The following is a 16,415-nucleotide window of genomic DNA, read 5'->3' as shown; positions in this document are numbered from 1 at the left end:
TTGCCAGAGGTGACCATATCATCTTATTCTAGCCACAGAATGGCACAGGAAGCCTGCTGAGGGGCTTGTGGAAGGTTCAGCTCTGTTACAAGGAAACAGGGAGGGTGTCCTGTTTTCCTTGCTTGCTTCCCCATCTCTGGGAACATGGAGAACCCTTACAGTTGTAAGGCTGCAAGCGGAGAGCTCACCAAAGTGCTTACAGGGACACAGTGGAATGATCCTTGGGCCACCACTGCTGAACCTCAGTAACCAGCCTTAGTTAGGCTTATTCTCTGCAGTATTTGCCTGGCCCTGCCCATGCTCCTCTCTTCTGCTTGCAATCTATCCTTGGCTGTGCCCAAAGGTTGGGACAGAGGCTGGAGCTCCAAGGATGGAGAAAATCAAAGCCACAACTATCCTCACACTTGAGGCCAAGTCCCACGGTGCCATTTGACCTCTGGTATCTCACAAGCCATTGCATCCTTCTCGGGGTTCTCTCACCCATGCCCATGGTTTGTTACTTCCTGGACACCAACAATCCAAACTTCCAGCTCCATCCATCCACCGATGGCCCCAATCCTGACTTTGATCCATGTATTAAGATCCCCCGACCTACTCAGCAATCCAAAATCTACCCTCCTCTCATATTCCCTCTCCAATTGGCCTGCCTCATGGTGTCCAGGTCTGACGCATGGTGGTCATACTGGGCCTGTCTCACCTCCCCACCTCCTGGTTGTATGGGGCCTTGCAAGTGTCTTTCAAACAGCCTCTCTACATACACCTGTCTCCCATCTATCTGGCTTCCTCATATTCTTGAGTAAATCTCACTCTTCCCTCTGCTTCTTAGTTCACCCTCTATTCAGCCGGCCCTGTTTCAACTTGACGTTCTACTATTGCATGTGCAGCCCCTCCAATGCCTTCCATAGTCGTGACATGTCCCTGGCCAGGTATGAATTCTCCAAAGTCCCAGGACTCACCTTGGACTGAGCCCACCCCCACCCTTGCAGGGACTTGCAATCAGGTTTTTCACTTTAGACTTTTTAATATTTCATACAGCGATTATGGTGCATTCAGGAACCCAACCCTCCAAACCCCACTAGGAGGGCCCCCACCCCAGCCCTCCCACCCCATTTGAGGGCCCCAGGGTTTAGAGTGGAGGACGGGGAGGTAACCACCCATCTGAGACTGACCCCAGAGACTGCCCCTGCCCTGCCTCACCCTCCCCAGGGGTTAGGGGCTAATGCTTGGGCACAGACCCCCATGCGCCCCTCTGCCCCTGCTTGTGCACATATATACACTATGGCTCCTTGAAGAGTTGGTCAGTTCCTGGCAGGGCCCCTACTCAACAGCACCGAGTGGGATGGGGGCAGGAAGGTTGGGCTAGGGAGACCCTGAGAAGGAAGGAGGCCCCAGCTATGGGACTGTAGGAGGAAAGAGTGGGGGCCCCCCCACCTCGTCCACCTCCCAGAGAGTCTCCAGTAGTCCCCAGGTCCCCCTGCAGCTGAGGATGGCAGGCGGGGGGTAGGAAGGCGAATGGTCGAGGCATGCTTTCCCTTAGCCGACCCCAGGGTCTGGTGATGGTCAGGGTTCCAAATAGGGGCTGTGTCCCTGCCTTGGAAAGGCTGGGAGCGGGGCTTCATTGCACAAAATACTGTGGGAGGGCCACACGCAGGGGGTGGGGCCCAGCCATTCTGTATACAGAGATATTGCATTTAAAAAATGAAAACCTCATTTAAAATAATTAAAAAACAACAATGAATGAAACAAACAAAAAAAGGCCCACACAACATGAGGCAGGTGGGGCAGGCAGGAAAGCAGGCAGGGGAAGCCTCAGACCCAAGGCATTGTCACGTCTTGTCTGAGTCGAGATCCCCAGCCTGGGCTAGCTCCGGACCCCTGGCTGGCCATGGGGTAGTGGTCCTGGGGGAGGGGATGATGGGAAGGGGGATAGGCCTGGCCTCAGTGTGGGAGGCTGACACGGCCATGCTGTCCGCCGGCAACTACCGAGACAGAGAGAGACAGACATACAGACAGACAGACAAACCAGGCGAAGGAGCGATGAGAGCTTTGTTAGCACCCAGCAGACAGGCCAATGGGTGGGTTGACAGGCCAATGGTCGGGTGTTTGGACAGGCAGCAGGGGACATGTGGGCAGGCGAGCATGAGTCAGGCAGGTAGGCAGGCAGCAAGCAAGGAGGATACAGTTGGGGGCTGCCCTGTGAGGGGGAGTGGCATCCCTCCAGCTGCTGCCTGCTGGGGCCTCGGTCTCTGGCTTAGAACTCGGTGTCCACCACGCGGAAAGCTGGCCTGCCTGCAGGGGAAAGCAGAGCGGATGGCTGTTGGTGGGTAAGCAGGTAGGTGGCCAGGGCGGGGAAGAGGGCAAGGGCCACACCTACCTGAGTCAGGCATTGACGAAGACCGAAGGCTGGCCTCCTTTTGTAGCTGGATCTCCTTTAGTGCAAATATGGAAGTAGCTGTGGGTGGAGGACAGACAGTGGGAAATGACCCATGGGGCCAGCCAAGGACCACCTCCCACATGGCCCCATTGGGGGAATTACAAAAAGCTGTCTTGTCTTTGAGAAGTTTGACTTTTTCATCTGTCATATAATCCTTATACACAAACCAGCTACAACTAGAGAAAATGGAATATGGGCTATTACACGAAGAAGTCAGTAATTCTGTCAAGTGTGATAATGGTATTGCAATTACCATCTGTTGAGTCTAGATGATGGATGGTGTTTGGGATTTGATTTAGATTAATCCAGTGGGGAGATTCAGGAAGTGGGCCAACATTTTGAAGGTAGGATAATGATAGTTATTAAAAAACCTCTTAAAGATACATGCTGAAATTTATAGGTGAATGATATATCCAGGATTTGATTCAAAATAATCAGAGGGAATACAGATAAAATCAGATTGGCCCAGGTGACTCACTCAGTCGAGTGTCCGACTTTGGTTCAGGTCATGATTGCACGGTTCGTGAGTTCGAGCCCCCCATCAGGCTCGCTGCTGTCAGCACAGAGCCCACTTCGGATCCTCTGTCCCTCTCTCTGTGCCCCTGCCCTGCTTGCGCGCTCTCTCTCAAAAATAAATAAGCATTAAAAAACAAAACAAAACCAGATTGGCCACGAGTTGGTGACCTGCTAGAGTGCTTGGGGACTTGTTATTGGGTCTAATTTTATTTATTTAATAATTACTTATTATTGACAGCGCGCATGACCAAGTGGAGGAAGGGGCAGAGAGAGAAGGAGGGAGACAATCCCTGGGCCACTGAGGTGCCCCTATGTATTTATTTTTTAAAGTAACCTCTACACCCAACATGGGACTCAAACTCACAAACGCCAAGATCAAGAGTCCCATGCTCCACCGACTGAGCCAGCCAGGCGCCCCTAAACATATATAATTTTAAAGTGTCCATATGAAAAAGTTTTTTAATCAGGTATAAAAGGAGAACACCACGTGTGACTCTGTTTCTGTACAGTACAAGGATGGGGAAGACTTACCTATGCTGTGAGAAGTCAAACTAGTAGTAACCCTTGGCAAGGGGCTGGGAATAACTAAAGGAAATAAGAGGGCACTTCGGGGGAGCTTCTCTCATCCTATTTCTTGACCTGTATGCCAGTTACATGGGTGTGGTTAGTTTCTAAAAATTCACTGTGCCGTATACTCATGACCTGTGCGTTTCTCGGTATATATTTTACAAGGAAACGTTTGCTTTAAAAAAAAAAAAAAAAGAGGAAAATGATGTTATGTCTATTTTCACGTATGTTAGAAAATTCCCGTGAAAGGTAAAAAGGAACTGAAAACTAAATAACTTGTAATACACATAACATGTCATATGTGTGATCAAGGGTGTGCCCCGCACAGCCCACCCAGCATCCTGTTCCCCACAGGTCCCGCCAGCTGCACTCACTGTCAGGAAGTTTGTGGATCCGCTCCCCCAGACTGAGGAAGAATGGATGTTTCATGGCATCCTCTGCGGAGATCCGATTGCGACCTTCAAACTGAGTGGGAGGACAGGCAGGGGTCGGGGGGGTGGGGGGGGTGTATTGACCCCTTCAACAAGTAGACCTCTCTTTTGCCCCATCCCAGACCGTACCCCGGGAGCTCCCTGTCCCCCTACACCTAGAATCCCCTAGCCCCCAAGGCTGGTCCGGGAGGGTGGTCTCACCTGCAGCAGCTTAGTGAGGAGGTCAGCCCCATCGCTGTCAAGTCTACCGCAAGGACAAGAGGATCTGCTTTAAGTTGAGTTTGGGCACTCCAGCCCCTAACACCCACCTACCCTCCCACCCACCAGCCTCACCGGGGTGCATGGCTCAAAAGGGCCTCGGCTCGATACTTGGGGTAGTTGTATGTCTTAAATTCTTCGTTGGACAGAATGCCTGGCCACGTCTCCTCAGTTGGGGTTCCTGGCAGGGAAGGAGAATTACCCTAAGCATCCACAGGGCATCCCTAAATGTCCCCACAGTTCCTAGGGCTCGTTCCTCCTCACCTAAGATACGGAAGATGAAATGCAGCTGTTCCTCCACCGTGGAGCCTGGGAAGAGGGGCCGGCCTGTGGCCATCTCATAGAAGATGCAGCCCACACCCCTAGGCAGGGAGGGCACAGTGAACAGAGAGGCAGTTGGCTGGTTGGCCATTGTGACCAAGCCACCCGCTTCACCACATGGCTCCTGCCACACTTCCACCTGTCCTCACCACATGTCAATCTGGGTAGAGTAGTCCGTGGACCCAAGCAGGATGTCGGGGGGCCGGTACCACAGTGTCACCACCTCATTGGAGTAGGTCTTCGTTGGAATTGACTTGGCCCGGGCCAGGCCTGGTAGGTTGAGAGAAGGGGCAGCTGGAATTGAGGAGGTCCCGGGCAGCCTCGGGGAGAGCACAGCTGGGACTGAGGGTGTCCTAAGCAAAGCCTGGAGAAGCTGAAGGGGACTGAGATAAGGCAGTCATGAGGAAGGGGGAGTCTGAGAGGGTAAGGCGGGGCGATCACTGGGAAGAAGGGGGAGGCCAGGGTACCAAAGTCGGCCAGCTTGAGCTCTCCTCTCTCGTTGATGAGCAGGTTTTGGGGCTTGAGGTCTCGGTGTAGCACCTTCTGCCGGTGGCAGTAGGCCAGGCCACGAAGCAGCTGGAACAGGAACAGCTGGGGACCCAGGAAAGGCAGGCAGATGTCAGAGAGCATCCAGCAGCCTGACCCCCCAGCAGACACTGTTCCCCCTCCCAAACACAGACACTGAGCCCAGAGCTTTATCTCACAAAAGAGGACAAGGTCCCAATGCCCTCCAAGGGCTCCCAGCAAAAAAGCCAAACGGGAAAAGTCTGTTTCAGGGAGATTTGTGGGGTGGAGTGGGTGAGTGGGGGCCCCCTTGTGCCCCTGCTTCCTGCCCCACACCCACTTTCACGTTGTGCATGTTGATGACGTTCCCACAGTCATCCAGGTACTGCTTCAGGTCCTTGTCCTGAGGACAGAAGAGGAGACGGGAGGAAAAGAGGGCCACATCCCGTGGCTCCTGGCCATCTCCCCACTCCCCACCCCCACTGCCCCCCAACCTTACCAGGTACTCAAAGACAAGGGTGAGGGACTTCTCCGTGTGGATAATGTCATGTAGCGTGACGATGTTGGCATGTTTGAGGTCCTTGAGCAGGGACACTGCAAGGAGCATGGGGAGGAGGGGATGGGGGAAGAGTCAGGGCCCCACCCACCCTCAGGGTAGAGGCGAGGAGGACCAGACAGGGACAAGCCCAGGGTTTCCTTCTTTCCCTGTGCAGCCTGAGGTGGTGGCTCATAGCCACTGGCTCTATCCCACCCAATGCCAGGAAGGGGTGGCTCTATGTTCCGGATGTGGACACTAAGGCTCAGAGAAGAGTATGGAGCAAGGACCTGGGATTGCCACCCCAGGCTTACAGGACACTAGATCTTCACAACCTGTTTTTGCTTTCTGGAAAGGGGTTTTGCGTCAACCCTCAGTACAGAGGCCTGCAACTTGGTGCGAAATTCACTTTGCACACATAACTTCTACACAATTCAAATTCATCCCGCGTGATATTCTGACTAGAAATTGTTGTCAAGTAAACCGGTGAGCACTTTCACGGGTGCTCTCAGACCCAAAGCGAACACCCTGCTGTATAATTCTTGGTCTTTTCTCCAAACGGGAACAGATTCCTGGTTACCTTGATTATCATCTAGATATGTGCATGATGGGCACTTTCGCGTGAAGCCCAGAGTGTCAGGAGGGAATGCCCCAACCCCCAGTCCCTGTTCCTACTACAGGGTGTGTGTGTATGTGTCAAGAGGTGAGCCTGGGAAGCCTGGGACAGCCTTCCTGTGTGTCTGTACCTTCCCGGATGGCGGTGCAGGGTGCCCCTTCTTCGTGTTCCAGTCTGATCTCCTTGAGTGCCACAAGGTTGTCCGTGAGCTTGCTTTTGCCTTTGTAGACGGTGGCATAGGTACCCTGGTGTGTGAGGACGAGTGACAGGAGAGGAAGCTGCAGGAAGTTCTCACTGACCCCCATCCCCACCATGTGCCTGACGATGGTCTCTCACCTCTCCCAGCTTGTCTAGCTTGATGTAGGTCTCCAGTTTCCCAAAGCCAATCTCAGACTGTGGGGTAAAGGGGCAGGTTGAAGAAGGCTCATAGGAGGGGACAGAGGCGGGTGGGCAGTGAAAGGAGGACAGGACAGGCACAGAAGACACTCACCAGGCTGACACGGCGGAGGCGGCGGCTGAGGGGCTTGTCAAAGATGGGGCTATTGAGGGTCAGCTTCTCAAGGTAGCCCTCAGGCAGCCGGATGTCGGCTGGTAGTGATAGGCGCTTGTTGATGTCCTAACAGGCAAGATGAGTGAGAAACGGGACCATGAGCTCCACTTCCCCACATTTAACCCTCTTTTCTAGCCCCACCACCAGCCAGATAGGGAGTTAAGCACCTCAGTGGAGATCTTGCGTGGGGGATGGTTGCGCATGCGCACCCTCACTGGCGACTGCACCTCATCGGAGGACGTGGCTGAAGCCTGGTCACTTTCCCCATCAGACCCCATCTTCAAGTCCTCGTGTACAATTTCTGGTAGTGAGGACAGGGGGAGGGCAGACCAGTTGAGGGCTGAAGCCCCAGGACACCCCCTCCTCAACGTAACACAATCCCCTGATCACACACGTACGCACAAACCCCCAGAACAGCCTAGAGTCCCTCAGGGAGAGGGTGGCAAGGCCCAGGGAGGTTCAGACAGGTCAGGACAGGTTGAACGGGGGATGGGGGGGGCAATAGTCACCCAGTGGAGCACCCTGTTTCAGGGGTGAGCTGAGACTGGGGATGGCCCAGGACCAGGAGGCAGGCAGCGGCACAGTAGCCAAAGGCCCTGAGAAGGCAGGCCCAGGGTAGGCAGGCACCAGTAGGCCTGAGGGGGGCCATAGCAGAGCGCAGGAGAAGGGCAAAGGGAAGGTTGGGGGCAGCTGCAGCAGGCAGGGCACTCTTCCTCCCCGAGGCCTGGGCACAAAGCCAAGGAAAGGGGCACAGATAGAGAGAGCATGTGCGGAGAGGATAGCAGGGAAGGGGGAGAAAACGGGAGAAAGGAAAATGGAAATAACACAAATCTAAGGGGAACTCGGCTGGGAGGTGGCACCTGGGGACCAGTCTGGGGGCAGAAGTGGTCAGTGGACCCACCTGGTGCAGAACTGAGAGGGCCCCGTCCAGAGCGAGGTTCCCCAGGAGCGGCACGAGTGGGTACCTCTCCGAGGTCATTGCCGCCACCACCCCCACTCTCATCCAGGCCTATCTGTTCAGGGGCACCATTGGTCTTGTCCACACCTCGGCCCCCTCGGAGTGTCATTGACAGCTGCCGCTTGATCTTCTTCATCCGATCCATGGCGACCTGAGCACGGGGTATAGATGGCAATGGATCCCACATTAGCACTTGGCCTGACCACCACAGGCTCCCTAAAACCCAAGGTTTACTGAGGTATACTGACATGAACTTGTGTCAGTATCCACCCAACCACTGTGGAGCCCTGGAACCACTCAGGATTCCTGTAAACCTGGCATAGATACGGACCTTTGTCAGTGCTTGCCCACCTACAGCCAGCCCCTGGGTACCCTCTTCCTAAGTAGCACACCTGGGTATTGAGGCCTGGGTGGCTGGCTGAGGGTAAGGGACCAACTGGTGAAGTGCTGGCCCATATGGGGGCAGCCTCACTGTGGGAGCAGAGGCCTCCACAGCAGGCATTTTCAGGTGCGGCGACAGAGATGTACCCATCTGTAGATGGGGCTCGGGGCTCGCCCAGGACCGCGGGGCTACTGATACGGCCCCGGGCACGCCCATAGAATGGCATATTCCGCCGGCACCAGCCCCACATAACCCCCAACTGCCTAGGCAGAATGCTCCCCACAGCCACAAGGACCTTCGCGGCGTGCCCAGCAACCATCGTCACGGTGATTGGTGGACCACCCCACTGGTCTCCCCAAGTGAGGGGTGCAGGAGAAGGGAGTCCTACCCAGACCCAACCACTGGCTAGGGTTTGGGGGGGGGGGGGCTCAATGCACACCAGCTGTCCTGAGGACTGCTCGCAAGGTTCGATCAGGTTGGGACCCTATGGGTCCCACCCACATTTTTACAAGCCAGGTCTCATTTCTCCTCTAGTTGAGAGTGTTCATCTCCCTTATCACCCTGAATAAATGTCCCAGTCCTCAAGGGTGGCCCATAAAGTCTTACCCTATTCATCCCTATTATCTCTCTGGCCTCATCTCCCCTTCAATCATTGCTAGTTGCTGTTCTGCAACCACACCCAGCAGTCCCACCTCAGGGCCATTGCACAGGCTGTTTTTCCTGGTACCTGGAAAACCCTTCAAAATAGGTCATTCCCTCACCCTCTTCAGACCATTGCTCCAATATCACCTTTTTCATGGATAACCCTCCACAAATAACCCTATTTAAAATCTCAACCATAGCGAGCTCCCTCACTTTGTCAAATCATCCCCCCAGCACTATCACCTCCTCAGAAATGACACCATCTACTTATTGGTTTCTTTATTCTTAACTGTCTGTCTCCTCACCGCCATAACTAGAAGATCAGCTCCGCCAGGGTAGATTTCTGTCTGTTTAGGTCACGGCTAGATCCTGAGGACCTGGAACAGTGACTGACACAGAGTAGATGCTCAAAAAGTGCTTATGGCAGATATTAATGAATGGGGGGCTGAGGGCCTAAGACCAATCTCTACCAGGATGGGCAGGGTAAGTCTCTGCTATTCGTGAATAACTCCAGAAAAGGTGGCCCAGGGACGCTGGCATCGGCAAGATGACCTAGATGGGGCTGCTGGAGGGAACAGGGCCACCAAAACGCTTAAGCTGGCCTTCTTCTGCTTCCTCCTGGGCTCTAGGCCAGCAAGGTGGGGGAAAGACCTGGCCTAGGAACCATCTGGACTCGCAGCAGGGCCTAAGATGGCCCTGGGCCCAAGGGAAGTGGAGCTAGATAGGAGGTGGGAGGATGAGGCTGGGGCTGGATTCGAGGAGAGAAGTGGGTCATCTGTTACCTTGAAATCAGGTGCTTACCCCAGTGGTCCCTATACCTTACTTCCACCTGCCTGACCTCACCACCACCCCCAGGAGGGGAAGAGGAACCAGTGTAGCAGAAAGACCCCAGTAAAGAGGATGAGGTCCGTTCAGAGAACCCAAGATAACAACAAAAATCCTGAACCAGTAGGCCAAACACTGGACCTGAAGCTGAAGAAGAAGCATGGCCAGCCCCCAAAGGCAGTCTCGCCTCCATGGTACAAATACCCAGTTGCTTTGCCTGTTGTGGCAGGAAATGGGGGATCTAGGGGCAGGGGTAAGCAGGACTGGACGGAAGATGAAGAGGGAGCCACAAGGAGCCATGGGTCCATGACCTCTAACTGGAAACTCCAAGGGCTGGACATGTTCCAGAGTTCAGTTGTTTTGAGGATTTGAGGAAGACGGAACACAAAATCTGTGTATCATGCAATATTCCCATCAGGGGTGCCCTGGGCAGACCTTTGTGAACAGAGACACTTGAACGTTAATATACAGTAAAACTTTTAAAGATTATTATTTCCATTTTCTGAGCTTTTCAGATCCCAGAAGAGTGAGGGATGGAGCGAGAAACTAGACACACAAGTCCACTCAAAAAAGGGCATTTTGTCCTTCCTGACCTCCGAGGTCACACACCCATCCTCGGAATACTTTCACACCCAAGGACACTCATCAGCGCACACCACACTGACCACTGAGGACACAGTCATTACACTCTAACTCCCACGGAAACACACCATCCTCATCTGGTTCAGACCCCCATAAGCACACACTGGACCCTCAAGTAGGCCTCTCAGCATTTTAACTATCAGCACCTGCAATTTCCCCACTTATTTCTAACCCCCATCAGCATACGAAGCCCCAACAGAGAACAAAACTCTTAGCATACGCTCGGACCCCTCTAAGTTAACTCTTACTGCCACATTCTTGGGCGCCTCCCAGGTCCAGCTGCCTGTTAGCTTCTCCAAAGCACTCACCCCCATTAACACACCATTCCCCGTGCATGATTCTGACCCCTATTAACATGCACTTGGGACCCTCTGTGGCTGACCCACATTAGCACTCACTGGACTTTCACACTGCCCTGAATCTCATTAACACAAAGTGAAACTTGCCAATCCCTGACCTGTTTTTGCCCACACTCAGACCCCTCCACAGCTAGAACCATCATTAAACACACATTCTTGTCCTCCCACTACCCTGTGCCCACCACCTCCCATCAGCACAAGCTGGACGTTCACTTCACCCTGACCTCTATTAGCACGCACTGAGCCTCACACACTGTGTGTCCCCATTAGCACACCCTAAACCCTCACTCAGCCCCATTCTCCAGGGATACACAAACACACTGCTCTATAATGGCCTGACCCTCATTAGTGCACACAGGTCTTCATTCAGCCTGGAGCCTCATTAGGACACAGCAGCCCTACATGGTTCTAATCCACTTCAGCACACCTAGACCATCACATATCCCTACTCATTTATTTCTCTTTGCTTGAACTCCCGCACAGCTATAATGCCTGTTGGTTCACACTTGAATCCCTTCACAACCTTCCCTGATCCTCCTCATTGCACCCCACGGACCCTCAACACACCCCAGTCCCCTGTGGACACAAGCACACACTGTCTTCACAAGGTTCTGATGCTCACCAGCATTTTCCGGACCCCGTACTGCCCCGGCTCTTCCCCCCAGTGGCACACGTTTAAGCGCCTCCAAGGCTCTAAGCCCATTTTAACGGTCACTAGAATTTCATATATACCTGTCCCTGAGCGCATCCAGTAGTCTTACATCCCCTGTCCTCACGGACATGGACACACACACACACCCACACACACTGATCTCACACCATCTTGATCCTTAATATACTGGACCTCTCACAGTGCTAAGGCACTTCCCTCACCACCGTGCCCTCCCACCCCACATATATCCACAACTTCTGATACCCAGTAGCACAGATTCGGGTCTTCCACCACTCTGTCCCCATTAGCATATACTGGGCCTCATCCTACCCAGACCTTTATTACCACATGCATGTACCCTCTACGGCTATGATTCCCATTAGCACGTTCTCAACACTGGACTTCTTCCACTATCCTGACCTCCACGAGCGCTCTCTGGACCCTCACACACCGCAGTCCCTCATGGACAAATACACAGAATTACCACCACCCTGACGCTCATTACCACACACAGGACTTCAGAGCCCTGGTCCTATGGGCACACCTCCTGCTATCTCTACCACCCTATCCCCCATTAACACACACGGGGTCTCTCCACACCTATAACCCCGTTTGCACACCTCAGCATTCCTCTGGCATGCTCTCCCCTATCACACACCCTTGGGGTCCTACACACACACACACACACACACCCCATTAGCACACGCTGGGCCTCAAGCCCTACACAGCGGTTAAGACTTATTATCACATGCTCCGACCCCTCCACAGCTCAGGCCACTAGCAAACCTCGAGCCTTTCACCACCCATTTCCACACTCTCTGGTCCCTTGATCACCCTGCTCCCAATTAGCACCCACAGGACTGCCCATCCCCAGCTCCCAGACCGGGCCCAGGGCGGGGCCAAGGTCAGGGAGGCCCAGAATGACCCCCCGCCCCGGTGCACTCTGGGAAATTCGCTGGGGGAGGGGGCACATGCCAGCGGTGCAGACCAGACCCCTAGGCACCGCCCGGGGTCTGAGTTGGTTCTGCAGGAAAAGGGCAGCCCCCACCCCGTGTCTCGGAAACGCGCTCACCGGCGGGGGCGCGCGAGCAACCTCAGCGCCGCGGGGCCGGCGCGGCGGCGCCTGGGGCGGCGGCCCGGGCTGAGGCCGCGCGACCTCCTTCTCCTCCTGTTCGCCGCAGGCGCCCGTCCCAGTAGTCTTCGGCCATGGCTGCTGGGCCCGGGCCGCCGCCGGCTGAGGAGGAGGAGGCGGCGGCGGCGGCGGCGGTGGCTGAGGCGGAGGCGGCGTCCCGCTCAGCCGGCCATGAGCTTGGCCGCTGCGGGCGATGCCCCCGGGCTCGCTGGTGCCGGCTCGAATCCGAGAGCTCACGGCGGCTCGCGGCTCAGAGCCGACCGCTTGCGGAGACGCGGCGGATCCCAGGGCCGAACGCCCAATGGCCCAACCGCCGCGCGCGCCGCGCTCCGCGCATGCGCACGCACGCGCAGCAAAGGCTGAAGTGGGAAGGAGGGGACTCACCTCGGACTGCCTGTACCAAAAGACCCGTCCGCAGCGGGAGGGGGCGCAGCCATTGCGCGCCCACCGGGGAATGTGGCGCCAGCCCTGGAACGGCGCCAGGGGGACGTGTAGAGGTTGTTTAGTACTCAGTTCCGATCTTGCTAGAAGTTTGCTAGCGCCGAAGTGGGCAGCATTCAGTAACCAGCGTGCCGATCACCACTTGGTCCCCCTACTTGGTCTCATTTGGTACATCCCCATGGTGGCAAACGGGACTTTTGCAAGGAAGAAAAAGACAGATGAGGCAGTCTGAGTCCCTTGAGGTGCCTCCGCAGGCAGGAATTTTAAATGCTCGCGAGAAGATGACTTTTCTAGGAGAGGCGGCCTGGAGAATCATTGGCCTTTTACCACCTTAGATAGGACACAGTCTAGCCCCGCCCAGATGTGCTCCCCCACCTCCCCGCTCCCTCCGCTAGCTCATTCTCAGTGTGAACGTGTGCGGCCCCGCCCTTTGAGGTTGTCGCCCAGCCAATCAGATTTGCCCCCTGGGGTGAGGCTGAGCAAGAATGAAGGGCGTGGCCGAACTGAAGAGGCGTGATTTCACTGTTATCCTACCACGCCTCTGCCCGGTGTTCATTGGTTTTCACCTCGGGGGGGCGGGCACTTCTTTTTGTTCTGAGTTCCTCTCTCACTATAGGCCGAATATTCCGCAAGGTGATTGGTCAAAGGAATGTTCAATCGCCCTCGTCCCGCCTCTAGCCCCTCCCATCTCCCTCAGCAAGACTCACGGAGGTGGAGCCTAGGCTGAGAAAAGAAAGGCGGACCTTTAGAGGGAAGGGTGCATTACTGCGCATGCTTGGGACTTTGGGTCGAAGAAGATCTCTTTGCCGCCTCACGCGAGCATTTGCGTATGCACCCTGGATTGGGTTTTCTTTCTTGCCACCTCTCAACTACCTCTTGCCTGCCAGAGCCCCGCCCGTGGCTCTCCCCAGGTCTGCGGTTTTGTTTTATTTATTGGGCGTCTGTTGTGTGTCAAGCACTGCCAACAAAACTAATCCCTCAATTCCTCTATGCCTGAAAAACTCCTACACTATCACCTAGCCCAGCTCAAATGGCGGCAGCTTTTGGCAGGCCTTTCTGGGATATCTTTACACTGCACCCCAGCCCAAAGCCAGCTTCCCCGCCTCTTCTGGGCTTCCTTTTATAGCAGCCTTGGTCACACTGGTTAGAGTTTTCAGTAAGTTTCATACTAGCGAGAATTTACAAGAGCATGATGGGAGTAGAAATACTTGAGAGAGGCAAAAGTGCACCTCGGGCTATAGGATCAGGTCCCTCACTTCTCTGACCTCATCCTCATCTACCCTTCTTCCTCGCACTCCACTCCAGATGTATTTCTTTCCTTCTGTTTCTGAATAAAGCAGGCATAATCCAGCCTCAGGGACTTTGCACTTGTTTCCTTTGCCTGGAATATTCTTCTAGATATCCACGTTTCATCCCTTAATTCCTTCCAAGTCCTTGCTTCAATGTCACCTTCATGAAGCCTTCCCTGACTACCCTATTTACAAATGCCTACCTGCACCCCCATCTTTCTAGATCCCCAGACCTGGCTGTACGGACCTTTTTAATGGCACCGGTCAACCTCTTACAATCTACTTGTTGGTCTATTCTGTGTCTCACCCGAGCAGAACAGAACCCCTCCCCCCCACGCACATACCCACACCCCTCAAGACAGGAATTTTTAATTTCTTAAACTTTATTTAGTTTGACAGAGAGAGCGAGCGAGCAGGGGAGGGGTAGGGAGTTGAGAGAATCCCAAGCAGGCTCCACACTGTCAACACAGAGCCCGATGAGATCATGACCTGAGCCATACCAAGAGTTGGTCGCTTAACTAAGCCACCCAGGTGCCCCAAGACAGGGACTTTTTGATCCATTGCTGTCTCCAATGCCTACAATAGTGCCTGGCACACAGTAAGCACTCAACAAATGTGGCAAATGTTTGATGGCAAAGCTCTAGGCTGAGACAAGGGACAACCATGTACCACTACATGGTGCCTGCTGGGTGCAGGGGACTCGATGAAGTGACCCAAACCCTGCCCACTGAACCCTGGTCTTCTGTCTTGGTATTATAAAGGTAGACAAACATGACAAAAGTAAAATAGCATTTGGGGAAACGAGGATGCAACCAAGACTCATGGGTTCTTGATGAAGTGTTGCAGGGGCAAATTAAGGTAGTAAGGGATCTGGGATGGGTGGGGAAGAAAGAGACAGAAGTGTCCAGACTCAGGAGCTATAATGGGGGAGATAGCAAACAAAGAGCTGGGACAGTGGAGAAAGGGGGCAGAGGAAGTTTGTGTTTAAGTCTCAGATGCTGTAACATCATAGCAACAGTGGACAGGAGGTATGGTGTTGAATGTACTCTTGAGCAGCAATAATGGAAAAAGTATCCCTGGTGAGAAAACCTCTCTGCTTGACCTAAAACAGGTAGCATCACCATTAAATAGATGCCACAGGTAAAACACTCAGTCCCTAATGTCCTGGAGGGAGATAAAAAGGAAGCATGGAAGGATGAGGTCACCCAAGAAGAGCAGGCCAAGAAAGAGTCACGAGACGGGGTGGACAAGGGCATACACTGTGCCTGGGGTCTGGAGCTGGCCCAGGAAGGGCAGCAGATGTCAGGACACGCTGTGAGGAGTGTCAGGTCCGGTTCAGGGATAGGTTGCGCTATTCCCAATACCCAGGGTTGAGTGAAGGAATGAGGGGTCTGTTTCTAAGAGGGAGAGAGAAGCTGGCCTTCTGGTTGGGTGACGGAGAGGCGGGAGTGGCATCCTCACACACCAGGTGGCCAGTCTGCCTGTCCGATCAGTGCTTTCAATTGTCTACAGCGCTCAGCCATGAGCCACGGATGAGTGTGGGGAGCTTTGTGGTCCTGGTAGGGCCTGTGGTGAGCCTGCTGTAACCAACAACCCACAGCTGGCTCTCTTCTGTAAGGTAGGAGGCCTCCTGACAAGCAGACCAGGCCCAAGGGAGAGCAGGGTGGAATGGGAAAGGGGCTTTTCCTCCACAGATGTTCTAAGCCAACTATTTGCATGAAAACTGCAAAGTCTCCACAGTCATGGGCATTCCTCAGTCCAACAGAGTTGTTTAGGCCCTCGTGCAGCTGGGAAGTTCAACCAGGGCACCACAGGCATTCCTGGCACTGGGAACCATGACGGTAAAGACTTGTCCAGGGTCTTGGGGCTTTGAACCAGGTGGGAAGGGATCAGCCCCAAGGACATTAGCCACGTTGACCAAGCCCTGGCCGACCAGTCGCAGTAACTTTCCTCTTCACAGAGGGGGAACAAGGTTAGAGAAGTCACAGGACTTGCTCAAACACTACTCTATACTACCTCTCAAAATCAACATGGCAGGGAGTTAGGAGCTGGAGCAGATGAAATCTGAACCCCCGCTCAAATATAGTCACATGGGCCTAGGTACCCGCATTCTAATTTCTTCCTAAGCAGGGAGGGCAGGAGGAAGAGGTGGCAATTGCCACGTTTTCTCTGCCCAGGCAACTGGCAGCTGGGGGGGGGGGGGGCGGGGGGCGGGCGCTGAGCCCTTTGGGCTACCACCTGAACCAGACAGCTCCAGGAAGTCTCTTCCTTCCCTGGAACCAGCAGGGCATGCCACATCTGGGTTAATTCTTTATTAGGATTCAGGTTCCAAACAAGGTAGAAAGCAGCGGCAAGAGGGGT

General features: G+C 54.3%; 1 protein-coding gene across 3 annotated transcripts; it reads right to left on the bottom strand.

Moving 5' to 3' along the window:
- Positions 1-1,318: 1,318 nt before the first annotated feature.
- Positions 1,319-12,623, bottom strand: CDK16 (cyclin dependent kinase 16). Of its 3 annotated transcripts, none has more exons than XM_030305254.1 (16): positions 12,265-12,623; positions 7,634-7,841; positions 6,900-7,033; positions 6,673-6,798; positions 6,519-6,575; positions 6,313-6,427; positions 5,531-5,625; positions 5,372-5,434; positions 4,995-5,118; positions 4,677-4,797; positions 4,471-4,568; positions 4,282-4,387; positions 4,150-4,192; positions 3,892-3,982; positions 2,375-2,452; positions 1,319-2,289 (listed from the first exon to the last, which is right to left on the bottom strand). In XM_030305254.1, exons 2-16 carry the CDS (start codon positions 7,833-7,835, stop codon positions 2,252-2,254), a joined length of 1,491 nt encoding a protein of 496 aa, XP_030161114.1. In that variant the 5' UTR covers positions 7,836-7,841; positions 12,265-12,623; the 3' UTR covers positions 1,319-2,251. The 3 variants fall into 3 exon arrangements, with proteins under 3 accessions (XP_030161114.1, XP_030161111.1, XP_030161115.1); XM_030305251.2 differs by lacking the exon at positions 12,265-12,623 and adding an exon at positions 9,020-11,971; XM_030305255.1 differs by lacking the exon at positions 12,265-12,623 and adding an exon at positions 8,083-8,313.
- Positions 12,624-16,415: the final 3,792 nt, after the last annotated feature.

The sequence above is a fragment of the Lynx canadensis genome, chromosome X (genome assembly GCF_007474595.2).
Source record: "Lynx canadensis isolate LIC74 chromosome X, mLynCan4.pri.v2, whole genome shotgun sequence".
In the NCBI taxonomy this organism is placed as follows: Eukaryota; Metazoa; Chordata; class Mammalia; order Carnivora; family Felidae; genus Lynx; species Lynx canadensis.
The sequence above is the reverse complement of the archived record's forward strand: the minus strand, read 5'-3'. Positions and strand labels throughout refer to the sequence as shown.

Coding starts and splice junctions, on each gene's coding strand:
- CDK16 (XM_030305255.1), bottom strand. CDS start 8,298: ATGCCATTCTATGGGCGTGCCCGGGGCCGTATCAGTAGCCCCGCGGTC. Junction 4,569..4,676: donor TCTACCCAGATTGACATGTG/GTGAGGACAGGT, acceptor CTCCCTGCCTAG/GGGTGTGGGCTGCATCTTCT. Junction 4,193..4,281: donor CTTTTGAGCCATGCACCCCG/GTGAGGCTGGTG, acceptor TCCTTGCGGTAG/ACTTGACAGCGATGGGGCTG.